Source organism: Sipha flava, unplaced genomic scaffold (genome assembly GCF_003268045.1).
Source record: "Sipha flava isolate LNK unplaced genomic scaffold, YSA_version1 249_pilon_pilon, whole genome shotgun sequence".
NCBI classification, from domain to species: domain Eukaryota; kingdom Metazoa; phylum Arthropoda; class Insecta; order Hemiptera; family Aphididae; genus Sipha; species Sipha flava.
The window spans coordinates 1,980,689-2,008,489 of record NW_020272898.1 but is presented as its reverse complement, the minus strand read 5'-3'; the positions used below and the strand labels follow the sequence as shown (position 1 = coordinate 2,008,489).

The 27,801-nt window shown below is 29.1% G+C and overlaps 3 protein-coding genes across 3 annotated transcripts in view; 1 reads left to right on the top strand and 2 right to left on the bottom strand.

Moving 5' to 3' along the window:
* Positions 1 to 553: 553 nt before the first annotated feature.
* LOC112684326 (glucose transporter type 1) lies at positions 554 to 24,386 on the bottom strand (the record flags this gene model as incomplete). The annotated part of the gene is given in 13 exon segments (XM_025555782.1): positions 554 to 743; positions 3,426 to 3,523; positions 4,277 to 4,309; positions 4,423 to 4,559; positions 4,932 to 5,156; positions 10,711 to 10,923; positions 10,985 to 11,172; positions 17,910 to 18,017; positions 18,089 to 18,259; positions 18,334 to 18,458; positions 20,708 to 20,868; positions 20,946 to 21,041; positions 24,038 to 24,386. Coding segments are annotated over 13 exon segments (2,044 nt in total), but the record flags the coding sequence as incomplete, so codon positions are not given.
* LOC112684327 lies at positions 7,454 to 9,864 on the bottom strand. The gene is made up of 2 exons (XM_025555783.1): positions 7,931 to 9,864; positions 7,454 to 7,853 (listed from the first exon to the last, which is right to left on the bottom strand). The coding sequence occupies exon 1, from the start codon at positions 8,774 to 8,776 to the stop codon at positions 8,084 to 8,086; it is 693 nt and encodes a 230-aa protein (XP_025411568.1). The 5' UTR covers positions 8,777 to 9,864; the 3' UTR covers positions 7,454 to 7,853; positions 7,931 to 8,083.
* A 2,155-nt stretch (positions 24,387 to 26,541) lies between the features above and the next one.
* The window catches only part of LOC112684453 (NEDD8-activating enzyme E1 regulatory subunit-like), a 2,424-nt gene continuing 1,164 nt past the window's right edge, over positions 26,542 to 27,801 (top strand). The window contains exon 1 of the mRNA XM_025555989.1: positions 26,542 to 26,549. Within this exon, the coding sequence (XP_025411774.1) occupies positions 26,542 to 26,549 (8 nt within the window). The remainder of the gene's footprint in view (positions 26,550 to 27,801) is intronic.

The window sequence follows — 27,801 nt, the reverse complement described above, 5'->3', positions numbered from 1 at the left end:
ACAATATCGATCCTGACATTGATTGAGGGTACACAGAAATTAAAACCAACGGGTGTACGGGTCTTTCATGGTACAATGAAAGGTCGGCTACCTACATAATTGGTATGATATTGATGAATGATTGTACACGAAGGTACTCGGTACACGTTACAATTTAACTAACACGATTATGTCGTCGTTGTGGGTATACAGAGTTTATATTATGTAGTATAATTGTTATTATATTCTTTTCAAATCACACGATTGACTATTGTTTTACGCCGAACAATTAATACGAGTATATGAAATAAGCAATAATAAAAAAAGATCGAAATTTTCTTACGAGTAAGCCTTACGTATAATATATGCTCTATTTTATTATTATAATGTATATTTATAAATATTTGTTAAATATTTTTGTTGATACAACAACGTTTCGTTCTAGATTATTATTATTATTATTCATAATAATAATAATAATAAATATAATATTTATAGTAATAATCATAATAATAACCATAAAAATAATATTAAGAATAAAAAAAAAAATATATAATAATAATAATAAAAGAAAAAAAAATAATAATATTATTATATTATATAATATTAGAATAACGTGACGGTCTAGTCCATTTGGCAAACGTGGTTACTGAGCGTGTGACTCGACCGGCGAGTTACGTTCGGAGACGTCATCATGAGGGAACTGCCAGTGTTGACGCATACAGCACACACCTCCGGGTCCGTCGGAGAGTGTTGTACTGGTGCTGTATACAGGTAGATGGGCCATGAAACAAATAACAAAATTACATTAGTTTATCAAAAGACAGTGTGGAAATGTAAACAATTCAGCCGTATACCACCAAATAACGTATTATTATGTTTTAAAAGATTTTACTTTCATTTATATTTTGTTGATTTTGTTTTTATATAAACTTGTTTGTAATATGTGGACGTGGAACTTACCATATTTTATTGTTCATTGTTTGTTACTTAAAGCCATAAGTTATTTTATTTCAATATTTTGTTTAATGAAATTTTGTTTAAAAATATTATGTATTATCATGAAAAAATACACTGATAAAAAGTTTTATTTATTTATTTATCAATAATAATAATAAACTCTTATTATTTTGGAACACACACATTCCTAAATATATAAAATTAAGTTAAACAATATATCTAATAGAAACATTTTATAATAATAATAATATTACATATTTATCAAAATATAATTTTGTCAATAATATAACGATGCAACAACCAGACATCTCCTAAGTTTTTTTTTTTTTTTGGCTATTTTAATATTTTTTTTTACAATTTAAGTATTAGTCTCTATTATAATCATTAAAATTAAATCAAAATATGATTTTAGTTAAATTTTAAAGTTACAGTTTGAATTTTAAAATAGTTATTTGTTAGTTCTGAAAAATTTAGTTTATTGGAGATGTCCTACTGTTGCCCTCCAGGTCTTCAATTAGCCTAAAAATACAAATACAAAATGTTTTTAATAAAGAAAATACCTAATAAATATAATTTGGTATTTTATATAATGCTTAATATTTTATGATTTTGAGTTAATATATAATATGTATAAATTATTAATGATATAAGCATAGGACAATATAATATATAAAATCAAGTTAATATTTGAGAGTAACAAAGAAACTATTATAAAAAGAAAAATTTAAAATAAGAAACACCTATACTTAATTATAGTTTATTATATTACATTAAAAAAAAATAATCATGAGATTATAATAAACCATCAATTTACATTGATAATATATTAACACTTGTTATAGAATATTTACTGTTTAAAATGTCTAAAAATATGTATATTAACTGAAATAATTGTAACTATTGATTGTAACCATAAAAAATGCACGAATACATTTCTAATCAGATATAAAAATAACACAGTTCATAAGTTCGGTTCTAGATTTTAATTAAGTAAAAGTATTTTAAGTTCAAAAATAATTTTTGAAAAAACTTAATATAGTGCCAACATATTTATGACCTCTTACAATTTAACAATAATTGTGAGATTATATAAAATTAGGAAATATAAATCAATGTTATGCAGTTATGTATAAACATACCTAATAATTTTAACAGGTACAAAAATATCGAAACCTCAGTTCTTTCCTTTAATATATTTTTATTAATTTAATAATAAATTCGTTTTATGGCGTGTCTAATTTAGATACTTTTTAAACAATTTTAAAATGACTTCGGGAGCCATTAAATAAGTGATAATTTTTATAAAATGTATAAACATTTATATATATATATATATAAGTATCCTATTAATATATTCTATTTAGATTGTATGATTAAATTTAATAAAAATTGCACTTGTTTAACTTAGTCAGTATATTTAACTAACACTATCAATGACTAATAACTAGTAATGATTAGTAAAGATTACTATATAGATAAATAAACCTGATGTGAAGCCATATTTATTTGATAAAATAGATTCTTAGTGTAATAGGATTACTAAAGAATAGTTTTCCGTGGGGTTATAGTCACAAAATGTAGTTAATATATAAATCGTATTTTTTTAGAACGAGTTTATTTACATTTTGATCAGGACCAAACTTTTAAGTTGTAACATCACTATTTATCATTAATATTGTCTAAAACGCACGTGTGTCTTTAGAATTTAAATGCAATGATTAGTATATTATAAATTGTTTTAATCACAATTCCTATTGCTTGTTAATTTAGACAAAAGCCTAACGCTATACCTAAACGAATGCTATTTATCACAATATATAATTTATAATTTGAAGTTGATTTGTAGAAAGCCGTAACCATAAGGTACGAATTATATTCATTGTTTTAATTTCTTAATTACATTTTAAAAATTATAATACACATTCAGTATATATTAATTGATAGTTAAAATTATAAAAATTTTAAAACCAATATAAGTAAAATATCATAGAAATAAGAGTATAAGAATATTTTGTATTTATTTAAAGTGACTATGAAATATTATTTTAGTGATTATTAAAATATTATTAAAATTCATTATCTAAGAATTATAATTATAAAATACTAATAAACGTTATATATAGATACCTACATAAATAATAAAAAGCATGCAACATTATGTAAATAAACAGAAAGTAAAAAGCATAGAAAAGGATGAACAAGGTGTTTACTTATATACATATATATATATATATATATATATATATATATATATATATATATGTGTGTGTGTGTTTAAATTAAGCAAATATTCAATATTTTGTGGGATTTGGATTATGACTAGGCTAATAAAACAGTTAAAACATAATATATATATAATTAAACACGCATAATCATTCAGTAGCACTTCTAAAATGGTTTATATTAATTCTCTTCAAAAATATAATAGAAAAATATATACAAATATATAAAATAAAAATAACAAAAAAAAAAACCGATGAGCTTACATGAGTCTGGCAAAGGTTTCTCCTCAGCCACCATTAATGATGCCCTTTCGGAGGGCGGTAAATGCTCGTCTAACGCGTTTGAATAGTTTAACATACTCCTGTGAACAATGTTTAACACTCGGTATTTTTTTGTTTCTTTTAAATAGGCACGTAGTAATTTTGCTATTTGGTAGGTATACAAAAATAGTCGTAACATAATTAAAAATTTAATCAATATTGAATAAAATTTAAAATTAAAAAAAAAAACATAATGATGTACAAAAGAAAAAATACATAATTTTTAAATGAAACTAGTGTATTTAATAAATAAATAATACTAAATAATAATAATAATAATAATAAAAAAATAATGAATAATATCTTATTGATTGTTGGTATTGTAAGAAGCGTGTTTATCCATGTTTAACGAGGTATCCGGTGATTTTAATATAGCGCTCGTAGACGTGAAGTTAATACTATCCTCAATTTCTACCATACTGAAAATATATTAAAATAAAAATAACAAATAATAATGAATAACTCAAAAATATACACATCTAAAAACAATGAAAAATAATAATACATGCAATTTTAAATAGTTCTGTTAGTGTATGCAAAGCTTCAACATTTTTTTTATCATATTGTATTAGAATGTAATAAAGAAAAGTGCAGATATATTAATTAAAGGTATTATAAAATATTAAATAATAGCGAAGACACGATATCGTCATGAAATGTTTATAAATACTGAAGGGTGTAAACTCGAGCAAAAAAATAAAATAAAAATAATTAATAAATAAAATAATAATAAAATGAAATAAAAAATACATAAATATTTGAACAGAAACTTAAACGACAGTTCATGCACTTACCCGTATAAGCGACTTGATTCTAAGACACTTCCTCTGCGTAAGCGACATAGTATGAGAAAAATTAATACGTTAAGGTTATTTTTTCCTTTACCAAAATATTGTCAGACCAAATAAACTAATATTATAGTTATTAAAAAATATCTTACCTGCCGTTTTGTCGGAATAAAGCTAATATCTCTTCAAACGTTTTGTTCTTAGTTTCTGGCACTTTTTTATAAGTAAAAATCCAGAAAATTGCCAGTAACACGCTGAATGGTAGGAATGTATAATTATCCAATGCAGTCTACCCAAAAATAAAAACAATATTATATAAAATAGGAAATAAGATAAATAGTTTAAAATTGTGATTTGATTTCATAAATAAAACGAACTAATTTACATATACCAGAAACAATTAAATTATTTAAAATACTATAAACATAATAATTTCATTAATACTAATATATTAATTCATTGAATTTCATGAATTATTCATAATTATGAAATATCTGTAATTAAAGTTATACAAATATACACGCAAATATATTAAGTATTAAGTATATATATTCTATAATCCATACTAATGAAATATTATTTTGTAAGCATACTATTATCGGAATATGCGTTAGGCATTGATAATATGTTCATTCATCTCAAATAAAATAAATTAACTGACCTTTAAAGGTTGGAAGCCTATGCCAACAGCGAAATTAGCCACCCAATTGATGAGGACAGCGATAGACATAGCCGCTGGCCGAGGACCCTGACTGAATAGCTCAGCTGTTATCATCCATGGTATGGAACCAGGGCCTACAGCAAAGAACACAACGAATCCAAGTATGGATACGACGGCCAAGTATGACATCCAGTCAATCATTTCCTGCACAAAACCGAAAAACTCCTAAGGGACGCTAGTACAAAGTTCAACGTTCCGAACCAAAATTCCCAGTCACCAAAGTTCCGAAATGTAAAATAAAAATAAAAAGTTTAAAAAACAATAATGTAAAAAAAAATGTATCTAAATAACAAAATCGTGACTTTTAGAATATTGGCTGGAACGATGTAATTATAAAAGAGAAAAAATAATTAAAAAGCATAATGCTAAACATAAAATAATTGCAAACTTATAAATAACAACCTTATAAAATCATTGTAAAATGTAGCGCATAGGAATTAATTAAAGATAAACTCATATCAGAGTATGATTAGAAGTTAGTTATTAGAATAGAGGTTTTTCAACAATGATGGCTTTTTATAAAAAAAAAAAAAAAAACAGAGTATCTATATTACACACAGATACATTGGTATATGTATATGTCTTGTTTTTACTGAATAGATTTAATAGTATAAAAATGTCGACGTTGATTAGGTATTAGATACGAGGAGACGAGGATTAAACCGTAGGTAACTTTTTTAATATGTGTAAAAAATAAACAAGTTTCAAAGACAGCATGTTAATTATTTATGGAATATAATTTTTTTTTAAATTTAATTTAAACGACAGATTCATTATTTACAACACTTTTAATGATTGATAATAAAGGACCGTGTACACTGAAATACGAAACGTACTCATGCATTTTAAGTTGCTCGATGTATCGATCAAATACGGCGTCGATACAAGTCGAATTGCGCCAGGTAGAGGTTGCGAGATCATTACTTAATTCTAATCCTAGTTCGGTACGTATAAATTCGATAAATTCCGTACCGTGTGATCCTCTTAAGTCCAAATTTAAGTTTTTGCCAACGAGCATGGGTAAATCATCATTAATATACTTTTCGAGCACTTCAAATATTCCTTTTAATTTAGGACTGTACGCCATTAGATTTAAGACAAAAAATTCTTTAATTCTTTCAAATGGTGTATTCGGAGCGATGTAAACTGTCACAAGTATAGTTCGTTTACAATTTATCGTCGTCACGATCGAACAAATGTCGCCAATATCGTAATTCGATTCACGTTCATATTTTCTCGATTAAACTTGAACAAATTGTGCTTGATCGATTATAATCCATCGGGAGAACTCATATTATTATTTTCGCATATAGAGACACCGCCCAAACGAATTGTATTTCGTTTGAAACGCTTAGCCGTGCGAAAACTCGGTATTCGTGTACGGTTCATTGTGTTTGATCTACGAGTATGTTTCGGAAATATATAGGATATAGTATCATAAGTACCTCCCAGCGATTTGATGGCACAGGCTTCAACGAGTGAAAATCGTGTGCGTTCGCAAGTAACGATTTAAATCGTTGTATGCACATTGCAAGTATGCTGCGATATCGGTGTCCACGAATGATTGAGGTTCGGATTGGCGAGTACTTGTGGTTAGGCTTTTATACGTTGTAAGAGACCTATCTTCGAATCACCGAAATAGAACCATAATCGTTTGATCGCTCTCGTTTCAGCATTGCGATCAATATAGCGTAAAGTGCTGGTAGTTGCATTGACGAGACCATTAGGATTCGCAGTAACCATGTACGATTTACCGATGTAGAGGCGGAGGATGTATTGTAAACCGCCAGTCTTGTCGGGTTTGAGCTTGCGAACTTTTGCACGGGCACTAACGAGTTGTTCAGTAGTATGATGACCAGTATAGCGATCTGCGGCTACGTATTCAATCATTTCGGCTTCACAAATAGATTCGGAGTGGAAACTGGTGTACGTCATACGTGCGGAAGAAGAGACGAATTGATTGAGGGTACTTGCGATCGACGAATTCGTGTTCTACGAAGCGGGATTCGATCATCGCTTTCTCTTCGGGAAGCAAGGGCTCACCGTAGCCGATCTTGGTGAGCACGGATGAATAGGCAGCGTCAACTTGCCGCATAACTTGCACGAGTGTATAGTAATCGAGCGATTGCCAGATGATTTCGCAACAGAAATTTTGTTTCGGGCGTTTGTAAATCGGCGTCTGGAAAACGGGCGGGAGTTGACGTAGGTAAATATAAGACCATATCTGGGGGGGTCCAGGGTGTTTGGATCCCCCCACGAAATTTCTTCAATATTTTACGAATGTTTAAAATATTTATTTTTAATAACAATATAAATATTTTCAATCAAAAATGACTTAAGCTCTAATTAATTATTAACTGCTTTTAATTTTATATCATAATATCATATGAAAACATGACATTAATTTTAATAAAAGGAATTAAATCTTTTTCAGTCTTATTTTTAACCAAATATCAAAAGTTAAAATCTTAATTCAATAAAATTACAATATACATGTTTTGGACCCCTCTCGAAAAAAATTTCTAGATGCGGCTTTAGATAATACTATATCCATTTCCGCAAACGGATGCTCGTAATCTTGTAGTATATGCTGTAAACCTGAGTTTATTGGCTGCGGAGAGCGACACCGAACATACTGCATTCGTCCACGAAAACGATGCGAACGTTATTGAATACCGCACGAAATGAGTTGAACGCTTCAATGGTAAGGCTGGTCCTGGTCGTTTTTTAAGAATTTCTTATGCGAAAGACGGAGTGAACCGCGGTTCCATTGATCGTGGACGCAGCGATGCCAGTCAAAGCGGAAGCAACGTACTCGTTGAACGCATTGTTGTGATGCTGCGAGAAGCAATTGTACGTTTCCTTTAACATTTTCATTGTAAAGGTTTTACCGCTACCGGCGGGACTAGTTAAGAAAATCTGTAGTAGTGTACGCTCACCATCCGCAAAGATGCGATCAATAGCTTCGAGTGCGAGATCACGCCGTCTTTGATTTGTTCGTCGCATCGCTTCGCAGTATTGTCCGGCTGACATCAGTTCTCATTGAAGTGGCTAGATCACCTTCGCCGGCCCATTCCTTTTCCATCTAAAATTTATAAAGTAATTGCGCTTAAAGTGAGGAAAATCGTGGAACTTCTGAGCTGTCGAATCATCGCAAACACGTCTTTTTTTTTAGCCATCCAATATCGCACGCTATTGGGAATCGATTTTAAGAATGCCAGATTACACTCGATCATGCTGTCAATAAACTGCTTATCTTCGACGTTTTCGCGGGTCAGCTTCTTTAAGTTGTCGTTATTTTGAAAAGTGCAAAACATGCTTTCTGTCAATTGCATTCGCATCACTTTCATTGCCATGCAGAGAAAGTGTTCGGGCTTGACTCCGCGATGATCGGAACGACGGATCTTGCTAGTAGACATTATATACGGTGTAATGCCGTAGATCGTAGATTTACGCGGTTTACCCAGGTAAATGGACGGGAACAAGAGCTCTTCGGCATGTTCGTCGAACAAAAGCGAAAGATGATGTTTGTTCATATCGAGCGCAAGCTCGAGATACTTATCCTCACTCCACATCAACGTTTGCTGCTTCGAGAGTAAGAGATGGTAAACGTGCGTTGGGTTTTCGGGAATGGGTTCGATCATAGGTTTGCTAGACGTATTAGATTCTGCTTCAGAAACGGGAATCAAAGCGGGTGAATTATTATACCCGCGGTATAAAGACTCGTTAATATGAATTCCGTTTATGTGATACAATGTTTTAGTGACGAGAAATCGGAGCCACATATTTACTTCCAACTTTTTCACATAGCCCGTTAAGTAGGTCGATTAATTAATTAAATTAAATGTCGTTTAATGTGAACATTGAACGCATGATTGTCATCCAGTTGGCGAGGTAGTTCCGAAATCTTCGTGTTAACGTCCACTGGAATGTCTACTCTATTCTCCTCTACTCGATGTTGTTTACTTGCCCGGCGATACCTTTTGAACCATGCATGAAACGCAGTCGATGAATTTGCATAAATGGAAGACGCGGTGACACTAATCGCTCAGAGATGGGATCGAGAGGCAGTAAATCAGTCGGAAATGGAGGATAACGAAAACCGTTAATCGTAGTAAAACGGGGAATTTTGTTATTGAGTAGAGTTGTATAACATTACACACGCTTATATTGTGAGAATCCGCGTCTGGGTATTTTTTGGAGCTATTGTATATAAATTCAACACACACACGATTATTTCGTATCAAACTCGGGCGCACAACTGATGAACGAAAAAAATTAATACGGTATAGCAGCGGCGGTAACTGGTTATCCATCAAACCTACCTACCCACCCACATTTTGTTCAAAATAGTATAAACATTTTTGTTTTGTGGATTATGGATGATATAGTGTTTATGGATTGAAGTTTAAATCCAAATCTATACCATTCACTGTAGAGTCTCACCTAGGAGTTTCACCAGTATTTACTACAATTTAGAAAATCGAGAAGTGACCACTTTTCAATTATTCCATTCGTATTTTTACTGAATATACCTATTTACATGCATATTATAATTGTATCATATAATTAGTTATTTGTTGAAAGATATATTTTCTTATGAGCGTAGCAAGTGACTTTGTAAAGCATTTTATGTTAATAATGCCAATATGAAATTTCAGCCCAGGGATCCAATAGGTTCTTCGGAATTCGGAATTGGTAATAATGAGTTAGATATGAACTTATTAGATGAAGGATAATAATTTAATATAAAATTAAAAACAAAATAAAATTCAAATAAGTCTAATAAAGCAGCAAAAAAACAATTAAATAAGCATGCCTTAACTTAATTAAAGTAGAATATGATGAACAGTTCCTATAGTAAAATAATAGTTATAACGTAATGTTTTAGATGAGGTTCTAAAATATTTATGATTAATATATGATAATAAGTATTATTAATATTAATTAGAGTAATATTTTTGCTATAAGTTTTGGAAGTTTATAAAAGTATATTTAAATGTTAATTTTTTAAAATGTCTAACATTTTTAAGATTATAAAATAATATAATCTAAAAATATTAGAATGAACTGTAAAAAAATATTTTTGAAATTTTTTTTAAGATTTTCTAAAATTCAAAACTTTAAAAATGTTGAATACCTAATTATTTTCTATCTAAAAATAACATAATTATATATTTATTGTGTTTGTAACGTACGCATTCATGTTTATATTATGTGAATGACACGCAAACGTGATTAGCTTTCTTCAAATAGAACATAAGCTTGGACAATTTTTATATTTTTAATGAATTTGAATAATTTTGAGAACATTCAAATGTATTTACCATTTTAAAAATATATATATAAATAATAAATATTGATTATAATATGTTTAAGTATGAGTTTCAATCATAAAGTAAAATATAATTTATATATCTAATTTTTAAAGGTCTTATTTATACAGAATATAGGTTGGTGATTCATACATAATAAATAAAAAATTAAATTAACGGTCATATGTACGCGTTCATTTTTTTCATTGAACTTAAATGAGTTCAATTTTTAAGTGAACGTTTTGAACACTAAATTTATTGAATTCTGATATTATGGTATATCAATAATTTATATTGTAACTTTGATATCTTTTTTCTTTAGATTTGAAATTCTTTCAGAATCTTATTCATTAAATATCTGGTTATTAAATTGAATGTAATGGTTGATTTTTGTAATAACTTACTGTGATTAACAAAGATATCGTAATGAATATTGAAAATATAAACATTCCACCCAGACCATAAAGATGTAATGTCCTTCGACCAGTTTTATCCATCAGTGGCATAGTCACGAGGGTCATATTTACCATAATCACACCAATCCCAATCGTTACGAATTTAGCTACATTTTCCGCTAAACCAGCAGTTATAAATAGGCTAGTCGAATAGTAAAATACCTGTAATTAATCATAAGTTAGATTTATTGAGTGGTAAATTAAAATAAAACCCATTACTCACAGCATTTATGCCAGACAGTTGTTGTGATAGCTGCATGACAACACTTATAATAAGTGGTTGTCTTAAAGTGGGTGAACATACTAATTCCATCATAGATATCGTAGCTTCGGATTGTTGAGCACGTTCTTCAGCGCGCATTTCTTCAATATCTTCTTCGATCTGATTCGTTGCACGCAGCCTTCTCAAAGCTAAAATTTAGATTCGACATTTTAAATGAAAATTTAATTAAGTTGTTGATAAGTGTTACTTATCATAAATGTTATTTCATATTATTTTTATAAAACTAAATGTTTAAAAAACTAACATATATTTTGCGTTCGTGTCCTATCGCCCGGCTAGAGGATTCCAGGGGCTTAAAAGTATTGTATTCGAAAACGGAGGATGTAATATGATTGTCTTATGCCTTACATAGGGTGGAAGAAATCCGGAAAAATTTTTCAAAAGTCTATCAACTTATTTCAAACTGTAAAAAATATTTTTGAAGACTCCATCAAGAGTACAAATTTTTAAATAGCTAGCACCTAATATTCCATTACCCCCTCCCCCAACCTGAGCTAACTAGATGGGGAACGTGATTAACAACAGATTTTTATTATTGTGTGAATATTAGTACAATTAAAAATATAATCATGAAATTGGATAAAAATGATGCGAATATAAAATATTTATTATTACTAAAACCCTGACACACCTCCCCCTCACCAGTCAAAACATATTTTTATTGTATGTATTTTATACACTATATCTAATTGTTTGATTTTACATAAGTCTTCTAACTCATTTTATGGTTTAGATAAACATAAATTGTAGGTAGCATGTACTAGGTACCAATATTGTTAAATAATATCCATAAGAGTTCATTAATAAAAGGTGTTATTTGTACTGTTGGATTATCTGGGAGGAGGGGGGCAAAATTATACCTTTATCTCTCAAAAAATGGTCAGAGGGGGCACTTTCCCCCTTGCTCCCTCTACAATTACGTCACTGGATGCGACTTCCATTGAAAAAGTAATTTATTTGATCGCCGATCCAGAGTTAGAATTAAATTTAGTTTACATTGAATCAAACTTTGGATCGCTATCATATTCAATAACCAGATTAGAATTATCAAAAATATGGTTTTCCTATGCTATACTAGAAGAAAAAAATAAAATTTAACTAGCACGAAATATAGTTGGGCGCGAAATTCAAAAAAATTTAAAACTGTTTTAGGCAAAAATAGTGGTTTTAAAATAATGTAGATTATTTAAAAAATATCGGAAGGACAGAAATGACAAAAGAAGGCTTGCTAAAAGATTTGATTGTAGATGATATCACTTTTTTCAAACATGCGCCAATCACTTATGTGGAAGTGGAAAGTAATTTTTCAACCTATAAAACTTTACAATCGGACAATCACCGATCTTTTTTATTTGAAAATATTAAGCACACTTAAATTGTTCAGTGTAACACATTTATTATTAAAAGTATCTATATAACTTTAATTAACATTTTTTGTGTAATAGAAACATATTTAATGCGTATAAAAATGTGTGTAATTTAAATTCATATTAATAAAATAATAAATAAATTATTAAAAATATTTATTAACTATTATTTTTGATACATGAAGTAATTATCAAAAACCGTATACTTTTAAAAATTAAAAAATTTCATAGTCAGCCATTTTTGGTATTTTTGGAATCATTTCTTTAAGTAACTCTTTGATGTTTATGAGTCATTTTAACATTTTTTTAAGAATTTTAGGTCATCAAGTGCCGGGCCCTACTTATTACTAATTTTAGATTTTAGTATTTATCTAATCCTTAACTATAGTTGTTTGTGTAAAAATCTATAAATTACAATATTATTACAAAAATTATATGTTCTTTATTGCTAGTTATATCGTACTTAGCGGTTCACAATGAAACGAATATAATAATTGACTTGGTTTTATCTTTCTAACTAAAATTAAATGATAAAAATTACATGTAGTTGTCTGCATGTCAAAATTGTATGCTTTTTGTTAACCAATAACAATCTTCAATATCAAACAACCATTAAATAAAATTAGTAAAAAAAAAACCATTGGAACTTGATGAAATTAATTTACACCCACATTAAAAGTTACACCGAATTAGTTAAATTCAATTTAATAAATTAACCAACATTTTCATGTATTGGTATAATAATATTTCTTTTTTGAAAACGAGTCACCATTCTGAAAATACACTTAAAAATTTAACTAACTATATGAAAACGCACTACTAAAAACATGGAAATAACCGAAAAAAAATTGGAAAAAATAAGCATTTTCTGCAGGTGCTTGGTGGAGATAAGGAAGTAAGATTAAGTTTATGAGTAAAATATTTAAATTACAATTTAAACTATTTAACTTCTATTTCATATTATGATACCACAAAAAAAAAAATATTATACAATCGACTATCGAGAAATCGTAGTAGCAAGGTTAAATGATGTTTTAAAATTAAACGAAACGTTACAAGACGTTCCATATCATCATTGTTTAGTGCCACAGTAGTTTTTTGTTTGGAATGAGTGTTATCATTTTTGTGCGATCCATAGTGGTGCGTTGCGTATCTGTAGCCATCGTTGGCGGTGGTGATAAGCCTCCGTATGCGACCGACCGAGTACGTAATCGCATTGTTATCGTCGGGCGTAAATGATTGTTATTCCACGTCTTAAGAGTTTTTCGGTTATGTTTTCAGTAAAAGTTAAGTTATGTTCTCAATGTCTCAATGTTTCGTAAGTTCTCGTGTTTTTTGGGTAGTGTGGTGGCACTGAGACATTTATCTTCATTTTGTGGTGTCCGGCGGCCAGAGCCTTCGTGGTAAATATCGTCGGCACCGTCTTTCTTTCTGTTCGTATCCGTCGAACTGTGAACGCCTGTTGTAATTTTGTTCCTGTTTGCAGCTATTTTTGTTATACCATTTTGTTTTTGTCTTAGCGGTTTTGTTGTGAATCAGTCATTGGTAACTATCGCGCAGAATATTTGCCTCTCATTAATTTGTTTTGTCTCGCTATGGTGTTCAATTTGTTACCATTGACTGCATTGTTTAGTGCCTAAACGTTGTTGACGCATGATATTATATTATTTTATATTATTATATTGTATTTATAATTTGTGTTGGTTTCGCTCGCTCTTGATAAAGACGTAATGCGAGCTGATACCGATAACACATTATTATTATTATATTGCCTATAGTGTATTGTATGACTTGTGTTAGTCGCGTACGATTGATGTAATCGGCACCGTCTTGCGAAATCGTAATTAAAAATAAAGTATATTTTGCGATTTAAATAAGGCGATTTACATTTTCTTTATAAACTAATTACTCCTATTCGAGAATCAAAAAAAAAAAAAATTTATGTATAAAAATAAACGTTACAGTCCACAACAAACGTGGTATATTGTCTTGTATGGTCCGGTTGCAGCAGCTGTATGTGAATATTTCTTCGTGGTGCAGTTAGCGGTGTGTTGTAGTGTGCGGAATCATTTGTATTTTTTACTGTAGTAATTTTTATCATTAATTACGGATTCCGGCATTGCAGCATATCATAGCTATACAAGGTAGGTGGTGCCAGTGGCGTGCCGAATATAGGTCTAAATGAAGCCCAGGCATCAAGTTAAAAAAGGGTGGGTGGTTGTTGGATAATAATATGTAAATCACATAATTATTGTATATATTTAGCATAGGCGCAATTTCAATAAAAAAATTGAGGGTGCTTAAGCTCTGTATTTATTGGGTATTTAATTTATATTAAAACTATATGGATTTAATGAGTCGATTTTTAATAAATACAAATAAAGGTTCCGGTTTTAAAATTAATTTAAATTAGGGTTTTGGTGAACTCGACAAAATGGGAATTGACGTTTGTCGAGTAACATTGTTTTCATTTATATTTCATTACAGTTTTATACTCAAAATATAAGTTTAAGTCAAATGTCTGATGACAAAAATAAGTGTTTGATACATAAACACGTACATTATTCGAGGGTGCTAATTGTAAAATAGGGGGTGCTAATACCCCCTAAGCCCCCCCCCCCTATTTTCGCCTATGATATTTAGGTAGAGAAATATTGATTTATGAGTTCTGAATGAGATGAATTTAAGTATGGATGGGTGGGTGGTAAACTAGACTTTGCAATTGGCATCAAAAAAAATTTCATCTCGACACCCCACTGGGTGGTGCACCACAATTTTTTATTGTGTGAAGACCGACGGGTCTATTGGCTAACAGGTCATTTGATTTATGTGTGCCGTGTGGGCCGTCTAGAGATCGTTGTGCAGAACACTACGATCGGTACCACATTAATTATTTAACGACATAGCACGTTGTATGTTATCTTGAGATGTTGGGTTGAGAAAGATAGATGGGTGAATAATTAAACACTGGTATATTAAATTTATAAACATAAATTTACCACAATAAATTAACAAACGGTTAAAATACAAAAAATTAAAATAACAAGTTATTCTGGACTAAGAATTATATATTCGCGGCGATGTGGCTATAACAAAGTCCACGACGAGCAATAATTTATTAATACGGTAAATGGCCAGTATAACACTGTCTATTAGAACTACCTATCTACATCTGCCTACTGATGTGCCATGGGTAAATATCCGAAGAGTAGGAAATTATTTTGGGTATTTACCCCCAATAACATTTACCTATCAAAAATTTGGGTAAATATATTTTTTTTATTGTCAAACATAATTATTTTTATTAAATAAATTTCATTTTAAAATTTGAAGCGTTTTGGTTTTTAAATTCTTAGATTTATTTGTTTTCCCATTAAAATTGTTATTGGTATCAAAGTGATTAAAATTAACAAAAACTTCATAAATATAATTTATGTACTCTAATCATCAGACTTGGAAAAATATGAGTCAGGAAACGATCATAAAAAAGTATTGTGATACCCATAAATTGGTTTTAGCATTACAAATAAATTTATCCAATTTATAAATACCCGGTATTTACCTGAAATTATATTTACCGGGTATTTGCCCATCACTACATCTGCCTAATGCTAAATGCTCAACCTGTATTCATACGGGTTCTAATGACGTAAAAGTGGCCTATTTCTAATATTACTTTATTTTACTGTCGATTTAGCATTATTATGTTAAGACGTGAAAACTACTTGTTGTTTCCACCTTAGCCCTGAATTTCCTGCACGTAGGTTATTACATAGGTAACCAACCTATTTATTAATATCTATACTAAATTATATTGATTATTGATTATTAAATATGCTTAACCTTGGGCTTATTACAGCCGCATATTGTGTATTACTAAATATATTATATTATCATTTTTGTTGTTGTTATTATTATTATTTCTTTTATACACAATCCACTTATTTATATTTGTTCCCTTATTTATTTATTTATTATTTATAACTGGCTAAAAGGCGAACAAGCTAGCCTGCCCAAAGTTGGTAAGCATTTGCCGCGCCAACAATTATGTTATTATTGTTATCAATTATAATACGAATAATATTTATATTTCATATCAATCAGCCGTTTCGCATGTTCAAGATAAACCATTTTTTTTCTTACGTAGAATTTGTAAAAATCTCAGAAAAATGTCGGGGGCGTTACAACCCTCAAACCCCGCCCCTAGTTGCGCCTCTGGTTATAATTAATTAATAAACATGGGATTTATTTTCCAAATTCATTGAACCAAACACCATTTATTCACAATAATAATCAGCTATGTAAATTGGTTTGTTAATTATAAATGTACCAAATTAAATTATAATTCATTATTTAGAATTTTTCCTATTATATTAATAAGAGTGCATACTTTTATTTTATGCACAGATTATCAGCTGATTACTGAGGAAGGACCGAGTAAAAATGTATTAATAGGTCATGTGATAATATATGATGAGCTGTTGTGTACATCTTATCATATATTATTAACACAAAATAGTCATGATGTTTCATGCAGGATAATAGTCAAAATAATTATGTATTATAAAAGTGTAACGTGTAAGTTTGTTTTATAATAAATATATAAATTAATAATTACAAGTGTCATAGTTATTTAATAGTATTAAGTATAATATTAATAACAGGTCAGACATCAGGTTATTGAACGGGTAAAAAATCCAGTATTAACCGAGTACCGGATAAGGGCCGAGTGAAAATACAGTATTATGTTGGGTGCCGAGCAGTGTCTATAAGCAAATAAAGCACTGATTAATGTCCGTGAAAAAATTCGTCCCGTAGAATTTTTTTTTGTATTGAGAAAATTTAAAATTGGCACACTAAGTTGACTAGTCTAACTAGACGCTGATACACTTTGTGTCCAATTTCTAATCTGTGTGAAACTCTAGGTATAGATTTATTAATCAAAAATTTAATCACAGAAAAAGAAAAATTCGATTATAACACCAATACAGTCTGTATTATATTTCTCTTTGGAATATATCACTTTGCTCGATATTTAAAAGATTTCTTTTTCCTAATTTTTTTTTCAAATTACTTAAAAAATTATTAAATTGAGAAGTTATAGATTTATTTATTAAAGTAAAAAATTAGAATTTGATAAGAGATAAATATGATTTTTGTTAAAGTTTTAACTAAACTATAATTAAATTGGTACTGTTAGAAGTAATAAATAATTTATGTTTTCAGTTAAAATATTTACGAAAATGTTATATGGACTAAATTAATTATCAATGAAACGTGAAAAAAAATGAAAATAATATAAAGATAACATTTTGGTATTAGAGTAGTATACAAATGCTTTAGACTTTTTGCTTGAAAACAGTAATTATTTAGTTGAGATTTTGATTTATTAATTTTAACTAAAATTAAAAATATATTTTATGTACAATATTAATTTTAGCATTAGACATTTTATACTTATATAATAAAATTAACTATTTATAATTTAAATTCCTTACCTTTTCTTGCTTCTTCTTCCCATTGTTTGGTTATCAACAGATACCTTGGTGATTCAGGACATACCGGAAGTAAAATTAATTGTAATATGGCAGGGCAAATAGCTAATCCTGTAAATAGAAGGAAAAAGGTTAAATATATTCTAAATTCAAATAGACAAATCGTTTAACAAATAACTCACCTAATAATAAAGGCCAGCCTTCGTCTGTACCCAAAATTTGTTCTATACCCAATATCTGGGATATGAGCAGTCCAGTAGTCACGGCTAGCTGATTGACTGTACCGAGACCACCTCGTAGATTGAGCGGTGCTATTTCTGATATATACATTGGCACTAGCGATGTATTTAAACCTAAAAACAAAAATTAATTCCATAATTATTTTTTTCGTTATTAGAATGCTATTTACGAATTTTAATGATCATACCACAGTTGACTCCTATAATGAATCGGCCAACAAATAGTACTTCATAAGAATTGAAATACTTGGTGAGACCCATTAAGCAAGCGCCACCAATGCCAACAAAACTGTTTAGCAGTAAGCCTCCTTTCCTTTAACCATAAACAAATTCAAAACAATATAGATGAAATTTTATAAGGTATAAGTGTAATACAATTAAATAATTATAAGTAATAACATAACTTTATTATTTATAGTAACTATAATATATAATTTCCCTTAGGGGGGTGCAAAGTAATTAGCACTACGGGTTTGGCAAACCCAGGGCCTCGAGTTCTGAACTAATCTTAACTGGTTGGCTTAGTCTAGTCCTCCAAGTTGGGGATTGGGTGACGGGCTACACCGCCACTGAAAAAAAATCCTAATTGTTAAGAAACCAAAACTAAAGCTTCGGGAAACATAGATTTAGACAAAACACAAGAAAAATGGACCGGACTACAAGGATTTAGGACTGGCATACGGAATGTAAGAACTTTATATAAAGTAGGAGTAGTTGGTACTCTAGTCGATACAATAGATATAAGGTAAATTTAGTAACATTACAGGAAACGAAATATTCAGGTGAAGGATGATACCAACAAGGAACGTGACACTATTCTATAGCGGTATAATGACTAATAAACATGAAAATGAAGTAGTTTTCCTCATGCAAAAAAGTCTAATACCATAGATTAATCAATTTAAGGTTATAAATCACCGAATATGTTATATCTGGATTAATATGAACCATCGATACATTATTATGGTCTGCGCATACGCACCGAAAGAATCAGGAAATAAGAAGTAAAAGACGTATTTTATGAAAAGCTAGAACAAATATATAAAGCCCTACCAGACCATTGCATTAAATTATTCTTTGGAGATATGAATGTCAAGTGGAAAAAGAAAATACAAAGCGACGATTGGTAAACATAGTTTACATACACAAAGCAATAATTATAGGTTAAGACTAATTAAATTTGCAATAAGTTATAATATGGTAATAAACAGTACAAGATTCCCAAGAAAAAATATTCATAAAGAAACTTGGCTACCGACAGGAGTGAGATTTAGAAGTCAAATTTATCATGTTATCATAGAAAATAAACATAAGACGATAGTAAAAAGCGCCAAAAGTTGCAGACGAGCAGACGTAGACATAGACCATTACTTAATCCTGATTGACAGACTAAAAATTTCATGGAATGGTAAAAAAAAAAATCTATTGGAAAATACGATGTGGATAAATTGAAAAATCGTTACGGATGTTTCAAGAAACAGTGACAAAATTTCTAGAAAGAAGAGACATAAAGGACGGTTTAATGATAATGTGTAGGAAGTAATCAGGGAACGTAATGAAGCTAGAACTAAATCAATTCATATATAAGAGAATCCAAGAACATAAAATAATTTGAAAACAAATGAAGAGAAATAACTTCACTGATAAGGAAAAACAAGAGAATAGCAGAAAATGAGCGACTAGTAGACATCGAAAACTTCAAACAGAACTCCAGAGAGTTCTTCAAACGTTGCAAAAAAATCAAAAATAGATTTACATCAGCTACACAAATAATAAAAGATAATAATGATACTCTAATTACAAGACCGGAGAATATTTCCGAGGAATTCAGAGTCTATTTTGAAACACTCCTTAACAGAGACTCTATAATGAAAATAGGCAAGCAGGAAGAATACCATTTATCATATAGTAAATCTAGATATATATATATATTATATTTAGGTCCGATGTATATTCTTGTTATTTTAATGCGCGGCGCTGTTAAATTCAATATACATATGATATGAATGACACAGGCGCGATATATTTTGACGATAGCTTTCAGTACGAAATCGGCCATAAACAATGGAGGTTTATAAAAGAAAACGTAACATTTTTAGTTACCTTGTATACAAAAACTATATTTAAAAAAAAAAAGACAATATTGGGTATACCCATTTACGGAACTAAGATTCACGAAAGGGATATTTTACACATTATTCGAAAATTTACATGAAAATCCTGATAAATTTTTTAACTACCTTCGGATGAGTGTAAAATCATTTGACGAACTTGTGGTAAAAATTATTAATAACATTCCATAATTCAGTAATTTTTAACTGCATTAATCAACAGTTGAATATCAATTTCATCATAATTTTTCGGCATGATTTTGTACAGCCACGAACGTGTTTACGGAAATAAACGCAAATATGCATTACTTAATATAAAACGGAACAAGAAACAGAACAATTTGTGTTTACAGCATTGTTTCGACATATTTAAGTAATATTTTAAGTGGAAAAATTGAAATATGTTTTGTAAATAACAAAATATTATAATTATATATTGACATTGACTAACCTGCCAAAACGGTTGGCAATAATGCCACCGCTGAAGCCACCAAGCATTCCGCCAATAGCGAAAATCGACACGGCGAATGAATAGAGTAACTCAGCTTGGCCATGGTCCATATTTTCTTTGTACCGATCTTCAAACACATCTTTGATGAACTTCTCGATGTTCTAAAAGTGTATAAAAATTGATTAATAATATTTATTTAATATTTATATAATTAATTTTATAAGAGTAAATTATTTACCCCTTCTGGTGCATTTATTACTCCAGTATTGTAACCGAACTGAAGCATTCCCAGCATAGATGCCAGGATTGTATAGGATAAAAAGAACGTAAGCCCCTAAAATATAAATAATAATTATAAATCATATTTAAACTAAATTATTTTACTACTTAATTATTATCGACTAAACTCAAATTATTCTTTCGGATACGAAATACTGAGTAATATGAGTATATTTTAAATAAAATAATAAAGTTATCTACAAAATTAAAAAAAATTATAAAATTTAAATATTTTAGACAAGAACACAAGTAAGTTTCATTCTTAATGTTACATTATAAACTTAATATTTAGTTGGTATTGTGTATTTACATAAAAAACGATAAGTTATAAACATAGCAGCAAACTATAATTTCAAACATAGTTTAGTAAAGTTATTTCGATATTGCATAAGTTAAAAATATACATGCATAAAATAAGTATAAAAGTATAAAAATATAATAATATATAAATTGGAATGTCGTAGTCTAGCGTGAATTATGTGGCTGTATTTTCCGGACTAGATCACTGTCTGGAGAGAAGAAACATCACCACCATCACTCTCTACTAATTTTTCCAAGACAAGAATTCCAATACAATCATTTTGTACTCTTAATATTCAACACACCAAGCAGGTGGCTATAGCCTTAGTTTTAGAAGTTCTCTTAAATAATTAAATAATAATATGTAAAACATTGATAAAAAAAACACATGCACAAATGCTCATGACATATTGATTTTAATAATATTGATAAACAATTGATTGTAAATAAACATGCGTTTAAACACCATTTATTAATTAACTGACCTCTAACTTATGACTATATTTGTAGTTTTAATTTATAATAAACTATAAACGTATAAGAAAATATTTAAAATTATACATTTAATAATTTAGGAATATCTTAACAATTCAGAATAATAAATAAATATATTATAATATAATAATATAATTTTAAGAAATTTTACAAAAATCATAGAAGTATCTTTTAATATGTATTCTACATAATATTTGCTGATTGTATAAAATCAAAAAACTGAACAATTATATTTTCAGTACATTTATTGTTTCCGGTATATATATATATATAGAGTATTAAGTATACATACTTTTCTTACATTTCATACTAACCAATATTTTTTGACTAAACCATTGGAAAGGAGATAAATATGTTATGAAATATTTGTTGCTAATAGGTACTCAGACTATACTTTTTCCCATTTTATATAAGACTTCTTAATTTTTTATTAGCAGAAACAAATTTAAAAGATTATGGGTTATGGAATATATAATTTTAAATAATTTTTCAAAGAAAATCAAGACAATTATTTACAGTATTCTTGAAGATTATCTCGCCCGCGAAGGACTGATGTATCTATAACTATTATTAGTGCCGTATTATTAATTTTAATTGCTTATGGGTCCACAAATGTTTAATCCGATACTGCCTATTATACTATTGCATTCACTATCATTATTCTTATTGTCACATATAAAATTTACTTTCTTTCTTTCCTGTGGTGCGAAAACAAAAAAAAGATGTATACACATACTTATATAATGATGTATGTAACGTAACATTGCACAGAGAAATCTAAAAGTGAAATTAATAATACATCATTTTTATGACTAATGTAAAATTTAAATAATAAAACTGTGAGAAAAATAGTTTGATAAAACGTTAAACTAAAACTAGTGTTTTTAAATTTATAAATTCATACAAAATTAGTAAAATTTTACATTTTTTACAATATATAATATAATGAAAATATACACATATCATATATGTTAATATGTTTTTAAGCTATTAAAAATAAATTAAAATAATTTCGTAATCGTTGTTCAGAATAATTTTTTTGTATATTATATATATTATCATTTCATAATACTTAATTTTGTTCTAGACTATGGCAATTTCATTTTAAGAAAATTTTGTGAATTTATTTAATTTAAATAATTCAATTAAATTCAAACCAGTAGGTACATTAATAAAGTATGTCATAGAAACTATTAAAATAAGGACGATAGTATTAAGTTTACATTTAATAGGCAAAAAAGTTATTTACTACGTAAAGTATAATTATTTTACATTTTTAATAATTTAATATGCTAGCATAATATAAAATTGCTAGTTAACTCATTATTTTTAATTCTCGTGTATGATTCTTTCTACTGGCATGGGAAAATTGTGACAAAAAAATGAAATTAAAAAACTTCTTTTTCTTTCAGTTTTGAAGCAGACATTTCATGGAACACTCGGGAAATTACATTATAATAGTTAGTAATAATAATAAGGATACCCAGAAGTTACATTTCTTTCGAACCTTATAGTTTTCAATCACACTGATGATTACTGTATGTCATTGTTTTTTCATAATTATACACAATTTTTCATGCAAATGTACTTAAACTCTTTTGGAATTCGAAAGATATATTTATATTCTACGTATATATTACTTAAAGTTTATTTTTTTTAGAGTACTAATTTATTTCTTGGACTGTTTCTAAAGATTATTGAATTATACAAATATGTTCAGGCTTTAGCAATTAATCATTATAATATAATGTTATACAGTTACTGAATAATAACTAATTTTAATTATATTATTTGATTACCTACTGATTATTTTTATCGATAACTTGAAATTTAGCTTTCAATAGTAGTATAATATTTAATTTAACCTGATGATTAAAATACTATTATTTTAATACTGTATCTGTTGTTTATGTATTTAGCGTTTTAACTTCGAACGATATTCGATTTTAATTGAATATAACTGAAAATTAAATTAAACGTCGAAACACATACAGTAGGTTCAATATTGTTCCATTACAGTCGTACTTAACTAAGAGTATAATAAGTGTACAAATTAACTATGTGAACGCAATGCTAACTACACTAAATATTGCTACGAAAAAAAGCATTATTATAATAAAAGTGTATTGGAACGAAAGTAATGATAACATAATAAATAATGATTATTAAGAAATCAATAGCTAACTGCACAAAAGTTTGAACGTGACGAACGCATGCACTTCGTTGCACGTGCACACACAGGACCGTTTTAGTGACCTGTTCGAGTAGCCTGAGCTTCCTGCGGTGAGACTGCAGCTCTAGCCTGTCCACATACTCCCTGAGCTCTTCGATCTCTTCTTTGACTTGCTGCACCGTGTCCAGTTCGTTCTTGATGGCCACCATGTCGCGCTTCACCTCGGTCACCTCCGACTGGCAGGACTCCAACGACCGGGTCAGCTCGTGCAGCTGCGACCGGATCTCGGACAGCGCGACACTCGTCTCTACGTGACCGCGGTGCTCGGTGCCGTAGTACGCGACGGCCGGGCTCGGCGACACGCCGCGCGACTGCAGCTCGTCCAGCCGCGTCGTCAGGTTGGCGCTCATGTCCGTCACCTGGTGTTGCAAGCTGCGCAAACCATCCACCATGTATGAGCTATACACACACAACAGGGCACGTGCAAATCGTTATCCGATACTGACATTTGGAATAAGTGTTATGGCCGACGCATACAATTCTCTTATATACTATTTTTGATTATATATGCATCATACAATATTAATCAGCAACAGTATATATGTAGTACCATGTACGTACTGTTGTACTATATACGTACACACGTAATTGTATAGGAAGTGGGCAGTCTTTAAGTCTATAAACGGGTAGTGATGGGTCGGAGGTTGGAAGTATCCGTTTGATAGTGGTCGGAAAACGATTCTACACACAATTATCTACTATCGGTTTTAATCACTAGACCGAGTTGTACACAATATATATTTACATGATAGTAACGTGCAATATAATATATGTATTTGTGTGTGTGTGTGTGTGTGTATCTTATATTATATACCTATTTTTGAAAACTAGTCGACCCAAAGTGTCTCCAATAATTTACCGTTAAATCATACATTTTATTGCATACTTTAAACGAATAACACGCTCAGATAAATCACGGAGAATCGAAATATTCTCGGACCACTGAGTCTTAAATATTCTCAATGGTAACGGAATAGTATCAATATCTAGAGACATGTATATTATATATATATAATATATATAACATATATATTATGTATATTATGTATATTATGTGACTTTACGTATTGGACGAATTTAAATAAAATATACATCATACGATTTCTAGACAACAATAAAAACAATATGACAATGATTTTATAATATTGGGACCAAAACTCTTTTGACTAGCTATTAAGGTCCCCACACACTATCATGGTGGCGTTGGCGATAAAATTGTACCCACGTATTGTAACGGGAGTCCGCACACTGCAGCGGTTATTCGGCCGCGATAAAATATCGCAGCGTGATATTTTTAAAAACCGCAGCATGCTCGATTTTACCGCCAACGCATAGCGGTATTTTCTATTGACATATTTAATTTTTCCCTGAAATCAATGTTAGTACTTCAAAAAAACGTGTATTATTAATTATTATTTTAAATTGTTTAATATTATACTATAAGATTATGAAAATATGTATAATTGTACGAAATTAAAAATTACTATTTTTTATTCATTATTAACTAATTTGTTTTTGTATGCTTGTAAGTGGATACCATGTATTTTATATGAAGGTATTAAAGGTGCATAAAGTATGATTTAAAAAATACAATGAAATGTTTAAACTATTCATAGGTATTTATTATAACACTTTTCATTTTCTGATAAAGCGTATCACGCATATCTAGATCCAATTTAAGTTTGATTGAAATCGTATTTTGCAATGTTTATTTCAAGTCAAAATTATTTGAACCCAACGCATATGTTTAGTTTAGTCATAACTGATTTGAGATAAATGTTGTGATTAACATGTAAAGTGTATAATAAGTATAGTGTATTATTGAACTTGATTGAAAATAATTCGTATAAAAATAATCAATATAATATATTACGAATATAATATTTATAATAGTTAAAGTACTTAATATAATATAATTAATATAATACTAACGAACTTTATAGTTAAATCGTCAATTTATCAAATATTAAATTATATTACATATGAATATAATTCCTATTATTGTATGCAGTGGCACATCTAGGAGTGGTGTTGGGGGTTTTAGTCCCTCCCCGAAATTTTTCTGAAGTTTTACAAATTCTACGTAGAAAAAAATATGATTAATCTTGAACACGCAAAACGGCTGATTGATATGAAATATGAATATTATTCGTATTATAATTGATAACAATAATAGCATGACAATATGGAACATTTTGCAATGTTCCATTCAATTTTGAAACATCAATAACCTTGTTACTACAATTTCTCGATAGTTGATTGTAAAATACTATTTTTTGTGGTATCACATTATGAAATAGAACTTAAAGAGTTTAATTTGTAATTTAAATATTTTACTCATAAATTTAACTTAATCTTACTTCCTTATTTTCCTTATTCTTCCAAACACTCGCAGAAAATGCTTGTTTTTTTCTAAATGCACCCCCCTTCTTCCGAAAACCAATCCTGGTTGCGCCACTGATTCTATGTAATATATAAATATATTATGGTTATACTGGATAAAAATTACCACCGCTACCGCTGCAACATGTTCAGGTAAGTGATTTTTAATATCACCACCGTGACATTGTGTGGGGACCTTAAAGGTATTTATAGTACTTATAGTGGTACGCAATTAAATTTAATTGTTGCACAAAATATAATGTATAATGAAATGTTGCCTATAAATTTCAAAATGTTATGTTATGTTTTCAGAACTTAACCAAATTATCAGATGCCTCCGTGGCAGCAGTCTAACTTTCATGGAATTGTTTGTTAATCGCATGCGTTTAATGAAATATTAATTAACAATTGTGAACTCAAACAAAAATGTAACAGTTGTCTTATATATGTATTATATATGTGTTAGTAAAAATTTTCAATTAGAATTTTATTATGATTTTAATTTTAATGATATAAATTACCTAATAATTGAATAAGTCAATTATAAACTTATTATAAATTGATATAAAAATGATAAACATAATTTATTGTAAAAATTAAACACATTTCAATAATTTAACTTAATGTCACATAAGATGATATATTATTTCTTTTATACCTACCCTAAATTGTTTTACATTTATACACATTGTTTCTTGAATGATTAGTGATAAACTTTCATAAAATGTCATGTATAACTTTTTATAACTATTATACAAACGAGTGATGATATTGTTATTGATTATGGTTATTTATACTTGAAATCATTATTTTTATGGTTTCCTTGTTCATACACACACACGCCCTCATACGCACTTGACACACCTTTGCTGTATTATATATTATATTTCGAGGAAACTGCAGCAGGCATTACCGGACGTAAACGATGTGGAAATAATCTTATACACGTATAGATACAAATGTGGATATATACCTATATATTATTAGACCATGAAAGCGAAATCACAAACATGCATGTACGAGAACTAAGGAATTATATAATATATACAAATTATGTAAATATTATACGGCACATGTATGTGCGTGTGTACAACAAGCGTAGAGACGCTTTCAACAAAAACTTTTGAACGAATAATAATATACTACTACCATTACTACTACTACTAACATTACTACTACTAGGTACAAATATTAAGTGTAACTATAAACACACAATATCACATCTGAGTATTTTTAGTCCACCGAACTATGTTATATTATGTTTTGAAAATTGGAAAATTGTACGTTTTTGATTTTTTGTAAAGTTATAATCACTCCCCCCTCACACACACACGCACATACTTAATAACAGTACGTTTGTTATTATGACAACCTGAATAAAATAATAATGTATGTATATGAGTAA